This window comes from Sphaeramia orbicularis, chromosome 11 (assembly GCF_902148855.1).
Source record: "Sphaeramia orbicularis chromosome 11, fSphaOr1.1, whole genome shotgun sequence".
In the NCBI taxonomy this organism is placed as follows: Eukaryota; Metazoa; Chordata; class Actinopteri; order Kurtiformes; family Apogonidae; genus Sphaeramia; species Sphaeramia orbicularis.
The window spans coordinates 43,953,359-43,972,841 of NC_043967.1; the positions used below are offsets into that span (position 1 = coordinate 43,953,359).

General features: G+C 35.4%; 2 protein-coding genes and 1 non-coding gene across 3 annotated transcripts; all 3 read right to left on the minus strand.

The window, feature by feature from the left end:
* Window positions 1–685: 685 nt before the first annotated feature.
* Window positions 686–7,675, minus strand: nrm (nurim). The gene is made up of 4 exons (XM_030148256.1): window positions 7,479–7,675; window positions 4,144–4,337; window positions 2,847–3,023; window positions 686–1,361 (listed from the first exon to the last, which is right to left on the minus strand). The coding sequence occupies exons 1-4, from the start codon at window positions 7,627–7,629 to the stop codon at window positions 1,056–1,058; spliced, it is 828 nt and encodes a 275-aa protein (XP_030004116.1). The 5' UTR covers window positions 7,630–7,675; the 3' UTR covers window positions 686–1,055.
* trnak-cuu (transfer RNA lysine (anticodon CUU)) lies at window positions 7,205–7,277 on the minus strand. The gene has a single exon. It is a non-coding gene; the product is annotated as a tRNA-Lys (tRNA).
* limd1b (LIM domains containing 1b) lies at window positions 7,665–11,081 on the minus strand. The gene is made up of 5 exons (XM_030147016.1): window positions 11,064–11,081; window positions 10,475–10,605; window positions 10,241–10,292; window positions 10,059–10,127; window positions 7,665–7,739 (listed from the first exon to the last, which is right to left on the minus strand). Exons 1-5 carry the CDS (start codon window positions 11,079–11,081, stop codon window positions 7,665–7,667), a joined length of 345 nt encoding a protein of 114 aa, XP_030002876.1.
* Between the last annotated feature and the right edge of the window lie 8,402 nt (window positions 11,082–19,483).

A 19,483-nucleotide genomic window follows, 5' to 3' on the forward strand; every position in this document is an offset into this window, starting at 1 on the left:
AATGCCATGTCTTGTTTCATCTTTTTGCTCCTTTATGCCTCATGTTCTGTCTGTATTTCTTATATTTTATGTATCTCTGCACTATTGAAAGTGAGAGTTTCCCTCATTGTTTTAAGAGGATTTAAATGAATGAATGGAAGGTGTAAGGCACAGGTGTCAAACATCTGGCCCTCCAAAGGTTCCAATCTGGCCCGTGGCATGATTTTATGGAGTGCAAAAATGACACTGAAGATATGAACAGTTAAAGGTGTTGAACTGGTTTTAGCCCAATGTGACCTAAAGTAAAATAACAGTCTATTAACCCTTACAATAAAATGTGAACAACCTGAAAATTAAGTACAATTTTAACAATATTCTGTCTGTTACTAAATGTTTTATGGATTTGTAGATCTGATTTGTAAGTTGTGTTAATAAGTTGACACATAATATTGTAGACATTCTTATTTTAGTTCCACATTCCAAACTTCAAAATTTCAACTATGTGTAACATTGTGTGTCATGCACATGTACAAGTGATAAGTTGAGGCATAATATTGTTAAAATTTAGCTTACTTTTCTTAAGAAATTACATTTTTTCTGGTTATTCACATCTTTTCGGTGAAAAGATAGTTTGTAATTGTAAATATTTTCATAATTTAATGTTTTTATTGCACTAAAATGAAGAGAAAAACTTGGAGTTGTCATTATTTATAGGTTTTTATGCTACTATTTTAATGGTTTGGCCCGCTTGACATCAAATTGGGCTGAATGTGGCCCCTGAACTAAAATGAGTTTGACACCCCTGGTATAAGGCATCCTAAAAACAATAGTTACTGTGTTAAAACAAATGTACCCACTGTAACATGCTTCATAGTAAAGTGTGCCAGTGTTTTCCAATCTCTGTTATTTCTCTTCTGTTTCCCAAACTAAAACCAATGTCATAAGAACATCTTACAAATAATGCTGAGTTGTTGTATTTCAAGTGTTCTTCTGCTTCGGCCCAGCAGATATGATCCCTGGTGCTGGTGCAGATACGATCCCTGGTGGACCCGGTGCTGGTCCAGTGTGACTGCCCTTCACTCCCCTCTGTGGTTGCTGTTTTTCTGCTGGTCTTTTGCCGGTGGTTCTGCAAAGCGCTGCATGTCGCTGTTCACCTGGTGACACAGATACGCCAAGTCCTGTTTGTCCAGTGAGTGAGCCAGGGCCAGGTAGACCGACAGAGCCCCCCCCAGCAGGAGCCGGTCCAGGGACAAGGCCGGGAGGAACCACAGAACCACCATCAACTCCAGACACACCGGGTGACGGAGGTGGGACAGGAGACGCTGGGCACCAGGACTCTTATGGGACAGAGGGTCTCCCAAACCCAGGCAGTCATAATAAACCTGGACCAGAACAGAGGGAGGACCAAGACCAGGTAGAAGGACTGGGTTTGTCAAAGGGGTCCGATAGATATAGATATAAACATAGATATAGATATAGACATAAATATAGACAAAGATATAAACATAAATATAGATATGAATATAAATATAAATATAAATATAGATACACTGTAGATATAACTATAGATATAGAATTAGATATAGATATAAATATAGACAGATATAGATATAAATATAGATATAGACATAAATATAGACAAAGATATAAACATAGATATAGATATGAATATAAATATAGATATAGATACACTATATATATATAGATATAATATAGATATAAATATAGATATAAATATAGACATAGATATAGAATTAGCAATAGATATAGATATAAATCTAGATATTGATATAGACATAGATATAGAATTAGCAATAAATATAAATATAGATATAAATATACATATATACATAGATATAGAATTAGACATAGATATTGTACATATAAATATAGACATATATATAGATATAAATATAAATATAGATATAACTATAGATATAGATGTAAATATCGATATAACTATAGATATAGATTTAGATATAGATATAGACACAGATATAGATCTAGAATTATACATAGATATAGACATAAATATAGATATAGATATAAATATATCCTTTTGAGACTCAGGAAAGTACAAGTTTAGGCTTTTTACATCAAATAATTCTCCTGATAGGAAACGGTTCTTTAAGATACTTTTTTTTTTTTAAATGGGATGTCCTTTGCACAGGACAGCATTATTTTTAAGTACAGCTGTGAAACTCTGGTCCCCTACAGAGGACAAAAAATGCATTGCTGGGTCTCCAGAGAGTATATAGATGGACATGATGTTTTCAGTTCCCTGTTGGAAAGGGTTGTCGGACAAAAACTATGATAATATACTATACAGTAGTGGATAAAAAGTTTTTGGACACCCCATGTATTTATGATATATTGCATTAAGGATCACACTTAAGTCATTGAACTCTGTCAAGTATTGTTCCATTCTCCAAACGTACATGCTCCTTCTGCACATGCTCTGTCCTGTCGAACTCAAAACTGGATATTTCAGCAAGAATGAAGAATGAAACAAGGCCAGGTGTCTATCTATCTATCTATCTATCTATCTATCTATCTATCTATCTAGAGAGTTTAATTACTAATTTTAATGATTTTAATTGCTCTTCTTTTTACTCCACAGTTTCAGTTCACTCCTCTTCTTCCAATAAACAAAAAAAAAAATCATTTGCATTTGTTTTTATCTGTCTAATGCAGCCACACCTTTTGAAACCTTTTGCCAAATATTCCATGATATTTGATATTCTATACAAATGTCCAAAACATTTTTCCACTGTTGTACATAGTTTACACTTAAACTGGTTTGAATTTTCACATGTCTGTTTTGCAGTGCATTTCTTTAATTAGTACCTCATACACGGCTCATTTACCTGTTTGATGCCCATGAGTTCAGGGTAATCGAACATCATGAGGATACTGAAGATGATGGCCCAGCAGAGGAAATGCAGAGAGAAACAGAGCAGAGGAAACCAGATGCTCCAGGGAGTCTGACGAACCGACCACAGACAGGGAGCGTCTGTCACCGGCTGCCAGCATCGCATCAGAATCTACAGGTGGAGACGGAGCGTTAAAGAGTCACTGAGTGATTAGAAGTAAGAGTCACAGAAGTGTGTGTTTAATATGATCTGCAACTGAAACGGCTAAAAGGTGTGCTCCAACCAAGCAGTTTAACACACAGTGATGTGTTACAAATGCACACAGCACAACATGGGTAAATGAAAAATGAATCTGTTAAGTTCAGATGTTGAACTTCAGCTTTACAAATCTGATTAAGAGGAAACTTCTATATGGCAAAAATTACTAGAAAAGAAAAAGGAAGCTTTGCAAAATCATATGTTATCTCTGGGTATTTTATTATTTATTTTAAGAATTTGAATTGCTTGCATTTTTGCCACAAGGTTTGCATTCCATTTTATTGCACTTGCACATTGACAATAAAGATTCTATTCTATTCTATTCTATTCTATTCCACACATGAAAATGTTAACTTTTTTAAGGAACAAAAAGAAAATTCCCCTCATTTTGGACCGTTATTATTGCCATATCTTTGTGCAAAAAATTACCAAAGCTAGTACAGATTGTAAACCTTAAAAAATCTTAAAATAACACACACTAAAATACTCCACTGGAGATTTACTGCAACCACTACATCTGGACATAAAGTAATTTATCAAGTCTGGATGATCTCCACATAATTTTATCATTAATTTGGCTTGGTTCTGGTCATAATGGCTTAGGTACTGGATATAAAAAGTAAAAATCAGTGTATACAATATCTTTTTTATTTTATTTTATTTTATTTTATTTATTTATTTAGACAGGGACAGTGCACAATATACATTACCTCAAACAGGAGAGATGTAGTGTGCCACGTCGTATCACTAGTGCTAATTTCCACCTGTAGTCAGTATTTATTCAAGTTGTACGTGTACACTTATAAAATTGTTTTCCATGAAAACATACTGCCTTATATTTGTATTTAGATTTAAGCAAGTATTTAAAAACACCCAAAATTGCACACAAATCCTCCATTTTAGTTATAGAGCATATAAGAAAAACACCGTGGCACTATTTTCTCACCATACATGGACATTTAGTATCAAAATGAACTTATTGTAAATAACCTATGCACATTTTGCATCTACTGTGTGTGTTAATGCATTTTACCTGCAGGGCCAGTGCGGTGGTGAAGCAGTATGCGGTCCTGTTCAAAGCCCCGAACACCGACTGACAGGCCTGTTTGACCGGTGACCAGGCCAGCAGACTGTGCTGTGCAGTAAAGAGAGCGAGCAGCCCCAGATCGACAACAACACACCTGAGGACGGAGCTGTTCTGCAGAGCCGCCGACCACGGGATGGAGTCTGAAATGAGGTGGATGAAGGATACAGGCCACACAGTTTGGTAAACACTTGGACGAGACCAGATAAGGTAAGTACTGCAACAGAACACAGAAATATACACATCCTGGCCCAAAAAAAAGTCCCCACCTGGATTTAACTAAACAAAAGGGTAAGAGGTTCCCATTGGATGTTTACTGCAGTCATTAATACATCTCAGCTGGAGGGAAGTTGTGTAACCCCAGCTGATGCAGTGGGGTCAGATCAGTTTGACAGAGAACATAAAAACTGGACTAAACCAGAATTAATCAGGTTCATCTGGTTTGTGAAAGGGAGCGTGAGGACTTCATTTCCACATATGAACTAGTCACTACACAGTCCAGACCTGAACCACAGTGAGAAACTCTGGGATGTGAAGCAGACTTTACACAGTGGTCCGACCCTCTGTCATCAAAACAATATCCTGCCTTCATCATCATCATCATCATCATCATCATCATCATCATCATCATCACTCACTTATCCATATAGTTGTGTTAGTGTTTATTATATAGTTACATAGATGGCAGAGGTTTCTATCATTTGTACTAACAGTTACAGTAGTAGTACATCTACTGTTAATACTTGTATTTGTAGTAGTAGTACATCCACTGTTAATACTTGTATTTGTAGTAGTAATACATCCACTGTTTATACTTGTATTTGTAGTAGTAGTACATCCACTGTTAATACTTGTATTTGTAGTAGTAATACATCCACTGTTTATACTTGTACTTGTAGTAGTAATACATCCACTGTTTATACTTGTACTTGTAGTAGTAGTATATCCACTGGTGATACTTGTACTTGTAGTAGTAGTACATCCACTGTTAATACTTGTACTTGTAGTAGTAATACATCCACTGTTTATACTTGTATTTGTAGTAGTAGTACATCCACTGTTAATACTTGTACTTGTAGTAGTAATACATCCACTGTTTATACTTGTATTTGTAGTAGTAGTACATCCACTGTTAATACTTGTATTTGTAGTAGTAATACATCCACTGTTTATACTTGTACTTGTAGTAGTAATACATCCACTGTTTATACTTGTACTTGTAGTAGTAGTATATCCACTGGTGATACTTGTACTTGTAGTAGTAGTACATCCACTGTTAATACTTGTACTTGTAGTAGTAATACATCCACTGTTTATACTTGTATTTGTAGTAGTAGTACATCCACTGTTAATACTTGTACTTGTAGTAGTAATACATCCACTGTTTATACTTGTATTTGTAGTAGTAGTGCATCCACTGTTAATACTTGTATTTGTAGTAGTAGTAGTAGTATATCCACTGTTTATACTTGTACTTATTCTGGTTATTGGTAATTCTACTAGCACCAGCTGATCTACTTTTTAACAGTTCTAGTTCAGTTTGTTGTGCATCCATGTGTCTCCCCCTACTTCCCCCCTTCTCCCCCAGTCTCCCTCTCTCTTTCTCTTCCTTTACCCTCTCTCTCTAACCCCAACTGGCCAAAGCAGACGTCCATCCTCCAGGAGTCAGGGTCTGCTCCAGGTTTCTGCTGTTAAAAGGAAGTTTTTCCTTCCATTGTCACCACTCACAAGTGTTTACATATAGAGACGATTGAAACCAGACTCTCAAGGCAATTTACAGAATCCTAACAGAATCCTCCAGTAGCAAAGTGTTATGAGATAACTTTTTTTATGATTTGGCACTATATAAATAAAATTTGATGGATTGATCCTCATGGAAAATCTGTGACATCGTAAAACTATGACCACAATGCCACAGTGAATGTATCCTGTAATCAAAGCTAAAGGCACTCCAGTGAAATATTGTGTGTTTTTTTGGCCTGGTTGTGTATATTTATATACATTACATCAATAAATAACCTAAAGCTGAAGGTTCAGCTTTAGGAAAAGTAACCTCACAGTGCATATATTCTGAAAAAATAAGGAAAAGCTGCAAAGATCTAGCAATGGTGGTTATGTGCTTACACTGTTGCCCATAAAGATGGAATAATTTTGTTTTCAGACACATTCTTCTTTTTATTCCTATTTATACACATCAGTAATCACTTTTGATCAGCTGTAATTATTCCATACTGAGTCCAGTTATACTATCTATCAAGAATAAATCACATTGTCACAATCATTTCATAACAAGAGAAAAAATATTTAATTTCAACTTAATGGTCAACAGTATATATACACAAATACATATTCAAACACCAGAGATCATTGATTGTGTTTTTTAATACTCTGCACGTAATATCACACACAAAAAGGGGCCAAAAACATACTGTTTATGAAACCTGTGACAACACACAAGTAGTGTTTGCAAGCATTCAAGCATTAAATGAACCACAACAGTCTGTACATGACTTAACCATTTCACATGGATTCACATCCTTTTCTACGGTCACACACATGAACATAGACCGCAGAAGCCTCCAACTCTGACTCACTGAAGAAAATAGTAAATACTGTGCATGTTTGAGGTTCTGCATCCAACATTTATCTGCCAAGTGTAACAAAAAGGCCAAAACATCATCTTCCATCCATTATAATTTTGCTGCTTTACTGTCAGGCGTACTGACAGTCTGCACACTATGTCCACTGTATACAAACAAGGCAGGGCCAGTTTATTTCTACTGCACAGTTCATACCCAGGGGCAGCTCATGGTGATGCACATAAACAGAAGGAACAGCCATAAAATACTTAACAGAGTTGACTCATATCTGTTTACATAACGGTTCAATACACTGTTTACTTTTCTCCATTGCTGTCACAGGAGTTAAAAGTACTGAAGGTTGATCTGTCTGCTGAAAAAAGCATCTATTTGATCACTTTTGTTGTTTTAGTTCAAGAAGAAAATATGATCGCCCAACGTGGGGCTCGAACCCACGACCCTGAGATTAAGAGTCTCATGCTCTACCGACTGAGCTAGCCGGGCTCTGACATCACTACTACAGTCGGTATTATATCAAGGAGGCAATCTACTCTGATCTAAGCCTAAACTGAGAGTAGTAACTTGTTTGGAAAAACACATATGATAAACATATCTATCATCTTGAGCCTGAAAACTTCCCCACAGCTTAGTCTTCTGAACTCACAGTGAACTAACTCATCCTCTGGTTCTTTTAGTGACTCTTACCTTGACACAGTGTCGTCTCCCCAGTGATGTTATGATAAATGGCACGAAAAGAAATAAAGTTAATGAATTCCGCGCCTGTGATGAAAACAAACGCAAAGTTTAGCAGTGACACGGTGCACAGAGCCCAGCCACGGACTGTGACTGACGCCATTTCAATGAGCTTTGATCTGCATTTGGCAGCGGCCACTACACTGGGCTCTTCCGGGACGCGATGACACAGTACCACTGACTGCCGCATGGGGTCACCACTGTGCGGAACAGCTGCAGGGAAAGACCACAACTGTAACTAAGAATGGGAATGATAAGAAGTTAACGATTCCGATTCTATTATCGATCCGATTCCTTATCGATTCTCTTATCGATTCTCATTGGGTGAGGGAATAAAAGAGTAAGAACGGGTGTGTTTGCATTAACTGTCTTTTATATTTCCATCTCTGCACAGAAAATATAACGTATACAGTATGTACAAATAATAACAGAGGACGGCGGCCGGTTGGGGGGCGGGGGGGGGGCGCTGCAGTGAAAGTGAAACTTAAGTGGCTTTGCTTATTCCTCCATAGGAATCCCGCATAGAGGGATTGTACATACGTCACTTCCCCCCTGGGCCACGCCCTTCTAAATCAGACTGAGTGGCAAAAACAAACTGGCTCAACATGGCGGAGCACAGCAGTAACTACAGCAAGACCTGGAAAAATGTGGAATATAACATGAAATTAAAGACAATTGGACTGGACATGGATCCATACAAGCTACCAAACAACAAGTGGTCTACGAACATTGATATGTGGCCGGAAATCACGTATCCTGACATTTATATGAACCTGATTTCATCGCTGGGAAAATCCCCAATGCAAAGGCTGAAAGCATACAAAAGCCAAAGAGTTGTTGACATCCTCGTCATCGTTAATTAGAGGATTACAGCTGGTGAGTGCTTTCAATTCAACATACTATTGTTTTTGAGGTTTTATGTCAGTGCAGACGTATTTTCTTGGCGGTGATTTCCAAGGTAAAGGCCCAGCAGTAGTGCTCACAGTTCACTACTGATTTACTGGAGTTGAACCCTTAGTACTGACCACAGTGAGTGGATGATCTACTGGTACTGTGGAGATTTAAGGAGAGTTAACATCAAATACTTGATACAACACAGCTACAACAGCTTTGTGCTAGAGTACCCCCTTATTTGGAAAACTAGGTTAGCCTCAGTTTAAGCTAGTTGACAAATTTATGTAGAGCACAAGGTTCAGAATCACACAACTGAAGACAAAAACATTTCAATTATGAAACATAGAACTAAATGACAGATGCTAACATTAAGAGCTTTACTGAGAAGTAACATTAGCCAAAACGATATGTAATTTAAGGTATGATTTTACACAAGAATACAGCATAAATTAACGTTACCTGACACGAATCCAGGTTTCGTTGTCTGGATTCCAGTTATTTCTATGAACTGCAGCGATCCATCTGCTTCTTCTGTCTTTGGCTTTAGGTCGCCGCTAAAACAATAGCTCCGAGTGCTTTTTAAACCTATTTGTGCAATCAGTGGCACAACAGCTCTTTCCCATTTTTTAGATTGTTGTAAAGTTTTCTCAGTATTCAAGCCAAAGCCAGTACTCATCTCTCTTTCTGCCACTCACTGGACAGAACCACGGTGACTTCCGTTAGCGGTGACGTCACGTGCGTACCCCCTGTTGCTGAAACCAGTTGGACTCGGCTTGTTTCCTGTTGTTGTGCACCTCCTCTCCTTTCCCCTACGTTCGGAAACTTGTATTTGAGGGGGTATGATGTTTGTTACCTGCACCGGAACCGGAACTGGGCCCAGATGACGGCCTGATGTTGACTCTGCCGTTAGATTCACAAGCGTTGCTAAGTAACCAAAAGAATGTTATATTTGTTACAGATGTAATGGATTGTGATGGTAACCGTCTAAGATTTTAGCTCTTTGCACCACTTGTCATTTTGTATAAATAAAAGTTCCAGAAATGCCTTTTAAAAAAATTTTATTTCTAGAAAAGTAATTAGTTTCTTACGCATGAACGCTTTACTTTATTACTAAAACAACTAAATAATGAATGAATGCATTTCTTCTATTTTTTTATGTATATGCCATCTGTAAATAATCATCTTATCTTTCATAAAAGGAGAGAGTAAGAGAAACAAGAGTGTACTTGATCATCTTAATCTGTTTACGTCAACTTAGCTTTTATTGAAAATAAATAGTCAATAATCGGTGTTACATACTCTAGTCTACATTTAATTGTAGCATATAACAGGAACTTGGAAAACACATTTTCTACAATTACAATATTTTTGTTCAGTTACAATTTTTCTTAATTATTTTCTACATTTTTTCTTCTGCAGTTCACACTGAAAAGACAGCCAAAGGTCAATTAACTTTACAATATGTTAAATTTAATCAGTTTGCAGGGATTTCATTTTAAAAAAAGGAAATGTGCAAAAAATGACAAACTCACCAGAATGGTGCAATCCTAAAAAGTACCTAATCTTTTACATTTATTCATGAAGAGAAGCATAAAAAAGATGCACTTTATTTAGTTTCTCTGCTCAAATGAGGTTTACTTCACTGCCGTAACATTCAACGTGGTAATTTCTGTTCAGTGATACCACTCGTATGGACTCTGTAGATCCCTGAAACAGAACAGGAGAACTGTTAGAAACACGTCACAGAAGCTGTTTGTCAATGTTTGTTCTAAAAGTCTACAACAAATTTGACAAATGCATTAATTTGAATTATAACGCACCTCTGTCGGCAGTATTGGCAATCTGCAAACGACACATGGGGGAGCCTGGACCCTGAAACCGTGAGGAAGTCTCAACCAAAGGTCACAGAAACTACATAATGAATCACTGTGGGTGTGTCCTATCACATGCGTAGCCTGTCTGGCAGAGGCTGTTTTAATCTTTTCTCCAGGGTGTGAATTAAAGGGCTTGGCTTATTGTGTCAATGTTGAAAGCATCCTGTGTATTAAACTCACTTGTGGTAGTCGCTGACACAGTAAACTCTGTTGTCTGTGTCTACACTGAAGGGCAGACCCTCCAAACTCTGTCTGCAGATGACACAGCGAAAACAGGACAGGTGATACGACTTCCCACGAGCCTGCAGCACCTGAAAACACACACAAAAGGAGCTTTAAACAGTGACAGATTATACACATATACACTCATAATATACACATAAGACAAGACAAACTAAGACAAGACAAGATAAAACAAGATAAGATAAGATAAAACAAAATAAGATAAGACAAGATAAGATAGGATAATCCTTTATAATTCCCATAATTTGTAAGTTTACAGTTTTACAGCAACATAGAGGATTATAATATTAGGCAATGTTTAAAGTATTTATACAAGAAATGCAGAAAATTATGTAAGAGCACATTACAAACAGTGTCTACAATAAGTAAATACTCTATAATAAAAATTGGACATTGTAATAAAGTGATTCCAGTGCAGTAATAACCTGAATACTTACATCATCTGTGATTAAAAATCCACAGCTCTCACACACTTCAGGAGATGGATGAACCCCTGAGTACTAGAATGAAAAACACAAAGATTCACCTCCTCATATCGCTCCATATTTTTTGAAACTGGTGAATTGGATATAAATCATTAATCTGCTACAAGACATATAGTGTACACTTACCAAAAAGTCTTCCTCACAAAAGATTTTTTCTGACACAGAATAAAACGACTTGCCAATGAGTTTTTTATCTAAAACAAACCACAGATTTGCATAAGGTAAAAATAAGAAGGTTCAAAATTAGATAAACAACATATTCTGTACTATATCACCATTGACATTAATTCAGTGCTTTTACACAACCCTTAAAATACAAGTGTGATGTACTGGATGTACTTTACATGGGTAGTTCCATTTACTTCTTTAACTACAGTATATTTTTACCTCCTATATAAATGCTGTACTTCTTTAGTTTCAATTCAGTTTGAAGTTTTTCATCTAAAAAACTTTGAACATCTGTAATGAATGAAAATATAAAATGGCCCATTATATTTAGGTTACATTTTCAGATGATCATTTTTCATTTTTTTAATGAGTGGAGTTTCAGATCCTCTTCTTAAAACAAATAAAGTCTTTAAAATAACTTAAAGGCATCTTTTACTTTTCATACTTAAAGCACATTTTGCTGGTAATAGTTATATACTTACAGAAAACCCCATTTCCAAAAAAGCTTCAGTGTTGTGTAAGATATAAATTAAAAACAGAACTCAGTGATCTGGAAATCTCATAAACCCATGTTCTATATGCAATAGGACATATATAATAGATAAATTCTTTAAACTGAGAAAATTTTTAAGAAAAATATGAGATGATTTTGAATTTGATGGCAGCAAAACATTCCAAGCAAGTTGGGACGAGAGCAACAAAAGCCTGGAAAAGTAAAAGGCATTAAAAAGAAACAGCTGGAGCAACATTTGTAGAAAGTTAGTTTGGTAACAGGTCAGTTACACAATTGGGTAAAAAAAAAAATCTCTGAAAGCGAGAATTTCTTAGAAGTAAAGATGTGCAGATGTTCACAGTTAGTGAAAAATTCCAATATGAAACAATGTCAGACTAATGTTCTCCAACATGTAATTCCAAGACTTTGAATACCTTCATCTACAGTGTATAATACAATTAAAAGATTCAGAGAATCTGGAGAATCTCTGTGCATAAATAACAAAGCTGAATAATCAGTATTGGATTTTTATGATCTCCAGGTCCTCAGGAGACACTGGATTAAAACCAGTTATGATTCTGTGATAGAAACCACTGCATGAGCTCAGAAACACTTCAGAAATCACTGTTCATTCCACAAATGCAGGCGAAAGCTCTATCATGTAGAGAAGACGCCATATGTGAACATAATCCACAGACAAAATCGTCTTATTTGGACCAAAGCTTATTTATAATGGACTGAGGCAAAGTGGAAAACTGTTCTGAGGTCAGACCAATCCAAATCTGAAATGGGGTATGGGGGTGCATTAGTGGGCAGCCTATACATCTGGAAAGGCCTCATCAATGCTGAAAGGTTTATATATAGTATGATAATAATATGCACTATGTTTCCATCCAGTTTGGATCTTTTTGCATATTTCAGTAAGAAAATACCAGAGTCAGGGTCCTGAAGTCAGTCCAGACCTTTAACCAACTCAGAACATTTGGTGCATCATGTAATGAAAAATTTTACAAAAACCCAGAAGTGTTGAGCAGATAGAATCCTGTATTGGACAAAAATGGGACAATATTCCTTTCCCCAAACCCCAGGGTCTGGTCTCCTCAGTTCACCTACATTTGCAGACTGTTAGTAGAAGAAGAGAGAATGCACCGTAGTGGTAAACACTGACCTGTCCTTTTGGAGACATGTTGCTGCCATCACATTAAAAATGATCTAATTTTGTTTTGCTAAAATGGTAAATTTTCTAAGTTTAAACATTTTATATGTTTTGGAATTGGGGTTGTACTTAAAGTTGTGAATACAGTAGTTTTACTTGTAGAGTGGAATGATTTAGTAAGTAAAGGAATAAAGAAAACATCTTCCACCACTTGTGATCATATAAATAATTCAGATATTTTTAAAAAGTCTGAGTAAAACATCCACATCAGTTCAAAGAGGACTCACTACAGACGCTGCAGCTGAAGCATGTGTCATGAAATAAGTGTCCCATGGCCCTGCAGGCTCTTCCTGCTCCATACACTGCTTTACTACATCTTACACAGCTTCCTGAGAACAAATCACATACATGTAATCAACACATCATATTATAAAAATAAACACATTTGCTACATTTTAGAGCCAAAACAAAACACTCTCTGTAAAAGGTCATTAAACACACATAAACATAACTTCCATCTAGAGACGACAAAGGAAACAGCATTTCCACAGAACACTAAATCCATCTCCATCATTTAAATAAATCCACTTTGTTTTAATAATAAAGTGTAATATCTCGCTCACCAAAGTAAAGCTCTGCACTACACCCGCTGTCCATCTCCTATGTATCCCAGTGTTCCGTGCTCCCTGGAGTCTGCAGTACAAGTGTCCAGGGTCTAATTTTACAGACAGCTGTAAGGGGAGCTGCTGTCTGGGTTTATGGCTGTTGCACTCGTTGCTTTTGGTGTCTTTGGGGGCGACCGGTCTTCAGACCCACTGACTCCTCCAAAGCAGGTGGCATCACATGAACTGGTATCTTTTACCCACTGGTAAGAATGCCAGCAGCGTTTGCATCCATCGGAATGGCTTGCATTTAAATTACAGTTCTTTTTTTCATTGCGTTAAAGTAAAATTAAGATATATAGTTTCTGAATCAGCGTTTTTTTTTTCTCACAATGAAATCCGTATCAGTTCATCAGTCTTAAATGACTGTAACTGAAGCTGGTGTTAAACTTCAGCAGCTCTTCATATTACAGTTCCACACTATTAAAATATGTATATAAGTTTACTAAACATACCTGTTACAGATCAGGGTCAGTAGTGTTTATTATCTTTATGTGTGATGTCTCTATGTGCACTGTGTGTTTTATTATTAATGCTAAATATAAGTTGCATAGTTTTTGTATTTTCTCCTGTGTTTGCATTTGTTTTATGCTGGAAAACATGTGCAGTACAGACAGAAAATACAAATAATGGAATTTAGCTAAAAAATTATGTTATTTGTGATTTGGATTAAACTATATGCAGAATATTGTGTTTTATTCAAGATATTTAAGACATGCGAAGTGGGAAAGGAAATTAAATGTTTAGGAACTGAAACATGTTTATCTTGAATTGTGACTTAATAAAAGAATACTTTATATATATTTAAGTTCTATGTGATAATGAAACCTTAATAGAGTGGATATTATTTCAAGTTGGCATGAAATAATTAAATGAAAATACTATGAAAACTGAACTTACATTTGACTTAAAAAAAAAAAAAAAAAAAAAAAAGATATGTTATAGTGTTTTGCAAATATACTGTTACCCATAAAGTTGGAATAATTATATTTTCAGGCACATTCATCTTTTTATTTGTATTTAAACTCATCCATAATCACCTTTGGCCAGATGCTATGATTACATATTGAGCCCAGTTACACTTTATCTATAAATCACATTGTCACAGTTATGTCATAAAAAAGGTAAACATTTTGTATCCCTATTTAATGGCCAACAGTAAAAAAAATGTAAACTTTATGGAGTTTATTTTGGATCATCACATATATCTGTTGACACACCAGTCAAACACAACAAAAAACCCTTCCTTTTATAAGAAATTCATACATATATGTTCACAGCAGAACCCCTGTTACAGATGAATGTAATGAGGTTTAAGTAAAGGAGTAAAGCACAGGTGTCAAACATGCGGCCCGGGGGCTAAATCTGGCCCGCCAAAGGGTCCAGTTCGGCCCTTGGGATGAATATGTGAAATGCAAAAATTACACTGAAGATATTAACAATCCTTTCAGTTCAGGTTCCACATTCAGACTAATTCAATCTAAAGTGGGTTAGACCAGTCAAATACTATCATAATAACATATAAATAATGACAACTCCAAATGTTTCTTTTTGTAAATCTAAATATTTTCATGCATTTACACTAAAACAAAGTATAATTTCACAAAAAATGTGAATAACCTGAACAAATATGAACAACCTGAAATGTCTTAAGAGGAGTAAGTACAATTTTAACAATATTCTGCCTGTTATTAAATGTTTTGTGTATTTGTAGATCCACTGTGGTCTGTAAGTTCTAATGAACGTGTAAATGATAAACTGAGGCATAATATTGTTAAAATTAAACTTTTTTTTTTCAGTTTGTTCATGTTATTCACATTTTTTGAAAGAATAGTTTGCAGATGTAAACCTTTTCATGATGCAAATTTACTTTTTTCCTCTCTAAAACAGAGAAAAGTTTGGAGTTGACATTATTTATATATTATGATGTTATTATTTTACTGGTTCGGCCCACTTCAGATCAAATTCAACTGAATGTGGCCCCTGAACTAAAATAAGTTTAATTTAGTTTAGTTTAGTTTATTAGTTTGATCCCCATTAGCTGCTGCACACCACAGCAGCTACTCTTCCTGGGGTCATCAACAACACAAAAACAAAGCACCACAATTTCCCACAACTCACTCAACAAACAGGATGTACATACACTCAACACAACAACACAAAAATCAACAACAGCACACAATACAAAACAATTACACTAATAATGATAATACCAATAACAACAGAAAAAAAACAATAAATCAACCAAAAATCAGAAACAAAAAATCAAAACGAAATTAAAAAAAAAAAAGTTTGACACCCCTGGAGTAAAGGGTGCATTAGCGCCCTCATGTGGACAGTTCAGGTTCATTCTATAACTCAGAACCTGGGATCAGACCCACCCAAATAACTGTCAAATACTTATTGCTTCTCATATTGACAGGCTCAACAGCTGTAAAATAACAATAGAGTCTGAACTGAATTCACTTTATAGTTGAACTTTTGTATGTTTTATTTGTGGTAGTCACATTTGGATTTAGGCGTCACCTTCCCAAAAAAAAAAAAAAAACACTTAAGAAAACCAGAAGAGGAGCTTAAACTGTAACAGTAGTGACATAAACTCTTTTACAGACTATTTAAAGTGGAATATTTAATAGTTTCACCTTCTATTGGCTGTTATTTATGTATGTGTGATCTGTGGTTTACTGTTGCTAATAAAAAGATGCTGATAATACAGAGTAAACTACACTCTATTTTGGAAAGATTAGAAAAGAAACAAATATCTGGCAGAGTCTGCAGCACATGTTCAGGATCTACAGTAACACACAAGGGGAGGGGAAATCCAACAGCAGCTGCCGAGTCTTCACTGAGGTCCCTTGTTAGGAGACACTGAAGCCGCCTAAGTTCACCACAACGCCCACTCCACACGTTGTCAGACTGGTTTGACCAAAAAACTCCAGTGTCACTTGTGTCAGATAATGTCGGGGTGTGTTTCAGTCTGTTTTAAAAGCCACGATTTTCACAGACTGAAGGATTTCTCATGCTATAAATCAGTTTTAGTGTCTTTTTTTTTTTTTTTTTTTTTTGGTTGGTGTTAAAAGTAGAACCATTACACCGAAATAGATCGAGACTAATTCAAGACGGATTCAGTCTTTTGAGACCTAATTTTCTGAGGTTAAATTAGCAGGTGAATAACACAAAATAACCCAAATGTTGCCTGTTTGTATGTGTGTGATCTCTCTGGTCTTGCCCTCCGGTATGTTTCTGTTCAGGAATGTGTGCATGTGGAGGCAGGAGGCAACCTCTGCACCTCTGGAACTGTTATTCACAAAGCAGACCTACTACTATCAGCCAAACATGCAAAACTAATCACATTTACATGATCATTTTACTACAGGAATATGCAAAGCTGGTACAACCGGATCTTTTAATGCAAACACATCCATGCTGCTCAAAAAAGTCACTTGAGACTAAGTTTGATCTTATAAATTAATGATATTTTTCTGTATAATATGAACCAGAAGTGTTCATCACACAGTAGAATGACTAATATCATCCAACCATGCACTGCTAAGTACATTTAGATTCATTTTACTGTGAAAAAAAAGGCACTTATAAGCTCATTTGAACTCTCACCAGAAATAGTCATTGCTGGCATCTGTACATGCTGTTCAAAAGGTAACATCTGACTGAATTTAACCTGATGAATTTCTACCAGCGGTGGCAAATTTGGTTTAAATTCAGTTTGAGAATACCATTATGGACCTGTAATTCAACTTGGACTCTATCATTAGTTACTTGTGACTTCACTGTTTCAATTCAGTTGCAGAATAATTCATGCATGAATTATGAAAACCTTGGTCAATATTTTTTTCTTGAGTGATTTTATTCCTCTTTAAGCATCTGAAAGAAAAAAACCCAATGTAATTGAGGTTGTTTTTAAAGAACCTATATTTTATGGAGTTATAAAAATGTCCACTCAGATGGACACCATAAGTTTAATTTTTGAAGCAAAGAAACATGTATTTAAAACCCATCATCAGAAAGTGATATACTGTGTGAAAACTATGCAATAAAAACATTTTAATGCCGCTAATCTGATGTTTTCTCACATTTTAACATACTCCAATTCTAGTTATTACTCACTTCATGGAGATAATATGCAAAAAACCCAACTTTTTGCTTAAGAAAACTGTTAATTACAGTCTAATAACAATTAGTAATTGATTTACTGTAAAACATGTTACTGCAGATCAGGTTTATCAAGAACAGCAAAGTTACAGTAATAGTATGAATGTCAGTGTATGAGATGGTGCATAAGTGTCCACTGTGTTGGCTGATATGGAACTAAAACAACAAAACCCATGAATATACAAGAGAACAGCTGGAGAAGAACTGTCCACTGTAGTGACCAGTATGCATGAAAGGTTAAGACATTTAAAATTACATATAGAAATGCACAGGGAGTTGTTTAGTGCAATGTTTTAGACTTGGACCCCAGACTCATTGGTCTCATGTAGGTACACTTACAAACTTATTTACTCTCATTAGAAATAGGCCTTGACATCTGTCTGTGATGATCAAAAAGAGAATTAAGACTGAATTAATTGTATAATTTCCTTCAACGCTGCAAAAAAAGGACAGTGAAAAAGCCTCGTCACTGAAAAATGAGTCAGATTTTTTTCCCCTAAAATCGTAAATTTGAGCCAGATTTAATGAATAACAAACCAAACAGTGGTTTACTTAATATCCCAGCTGTTTGTCTTTTCACTTTTTTTTTTTTTTTTTACTTCTTTCTTGTTTGTCAAGCTTTTCAGAGTCCAGATAAACCACATTTTCTGGATGGATGGATAGATAGACAGAACGATAGAATGATAGATAGAACAATAGATAGAACGATAGCTAGATAGCTAGATAGCTAGCTAGCTAGATAGATAGATAGATAGATAGATAGATAGATAGAAGTAGCACAATAATACAAAAGAACACGTGCGTAATAGACACATATTTCTAAGAGTCTATTGATGAAGAGTCTAATACTTTCGGCCAAAACAGAGTAAACAACCCTAAATATAGGTGGTGTATTCCAAAAGAATGTTGTCTCTGTTCCAAATGTGATGTCTTATTGGAAGAATCTTTTTCTAAACCTAAAATGGAAGAAAATCCGGTGTTTACCCTCTAGATATTTAATAAGAAACAAGATAAAAGAAGTTTCTTTGAAATTAATTCGTTTCTATCCTTGCAAACTGTTCCTACAAAGATATAAAAAGGATATCAGTGTGGATTGCTCCTTTTGTAATCAATCAGAAGAAAATATACAGTATATCAAAACAAAAATACCAAATACTCAATAACGGTCACATTTTTTAACCCTTTAAATGCTGTGTTTGTAATGTAAACAAACCATTTTTTTTTTGGATGCAAAAAACACAAAAAATTATTTTTTTTCAATATACTACATAAAAAATGGATCACATATTATTTGATTTTTGCAGCCTGGCATATGTCAATGATTAACTCCAACATTGGTTAATTTGCATTACTATTTTTGGCGCTAGGTCAAATGTTCAAAAATACTAGCATCTGTCACCAAGTGGGCCAAAAAGGCACACCTATAAATCAAACTATTAAATATTATATATTGATTTATTCTTCTGCTCTAATTTGATTTTATTTTTGTAAATCAAGGTCAGCCCTAATCATACAGATCAAATGGAAGAAATAGTGTGTTTTAGGCACACTTGGGAGACAGATGCTAGTCTTGTAATTTTCTTTTGTTTACAATGTGCAAATTTTAGTTGGTGGCCAGAATTTTAAAGATCATGCAAAAATGAACAACTTTTGAATTCTAACCTTATTTAAATTGTGAAAAATAATAAGAAGTTTTTTAACAGGAAGTGCAAAGTGTGTCTAAAAGGCACACCCAGATACTGGAGGGTTAATTGAAGATTTTTTTTTTTTTGCTTAACCCTTTCATGTATACTGGTCACTACAGTGGACAGC

Excerpts from the sequence above, each read along its gene's own strand:
- nrm (XM_030148256.1), bottom strand. The coding sequence starts at position 7,629 with ATGGCGTCAGTCACAGTCCGTGGCTGGGCTCTGTGCACCGTGTCACTG. Across the intron at positions 3,024-4,143 it reads CCACCGCACTGGCCCTGCAG|ATTCTGATGCGATGCTGGCA; the intron begins GTAAAATGCATT and ends CTCCACCTGTAG. Across the intron at positions 1,362-2,846 it reads AACTCATGGGCATCAAACAG|GTTTATTATGACTGCCTGGG; the intron begins GTAAATGAGCCG and ends GTTCTGGTCCAG.
- limd1b (XM_030147016.1), bottom strand. Across the intron at positions 10,293-10,474 it reads TGTGTCAGCGACTACCACAA|GGTCCAGGCTCCCCCATGTG; the intron begins GTGAGTTTAATA and ends TCACGGTTTCAG. Across the intron at positions 10,128-10,240 it reads TGCCAATACTGCCGACAGAG|GGATCTACAGAGTCCATACG; the intron begins GTGCGTTATAAT and ends GTTCTGTTTCAG.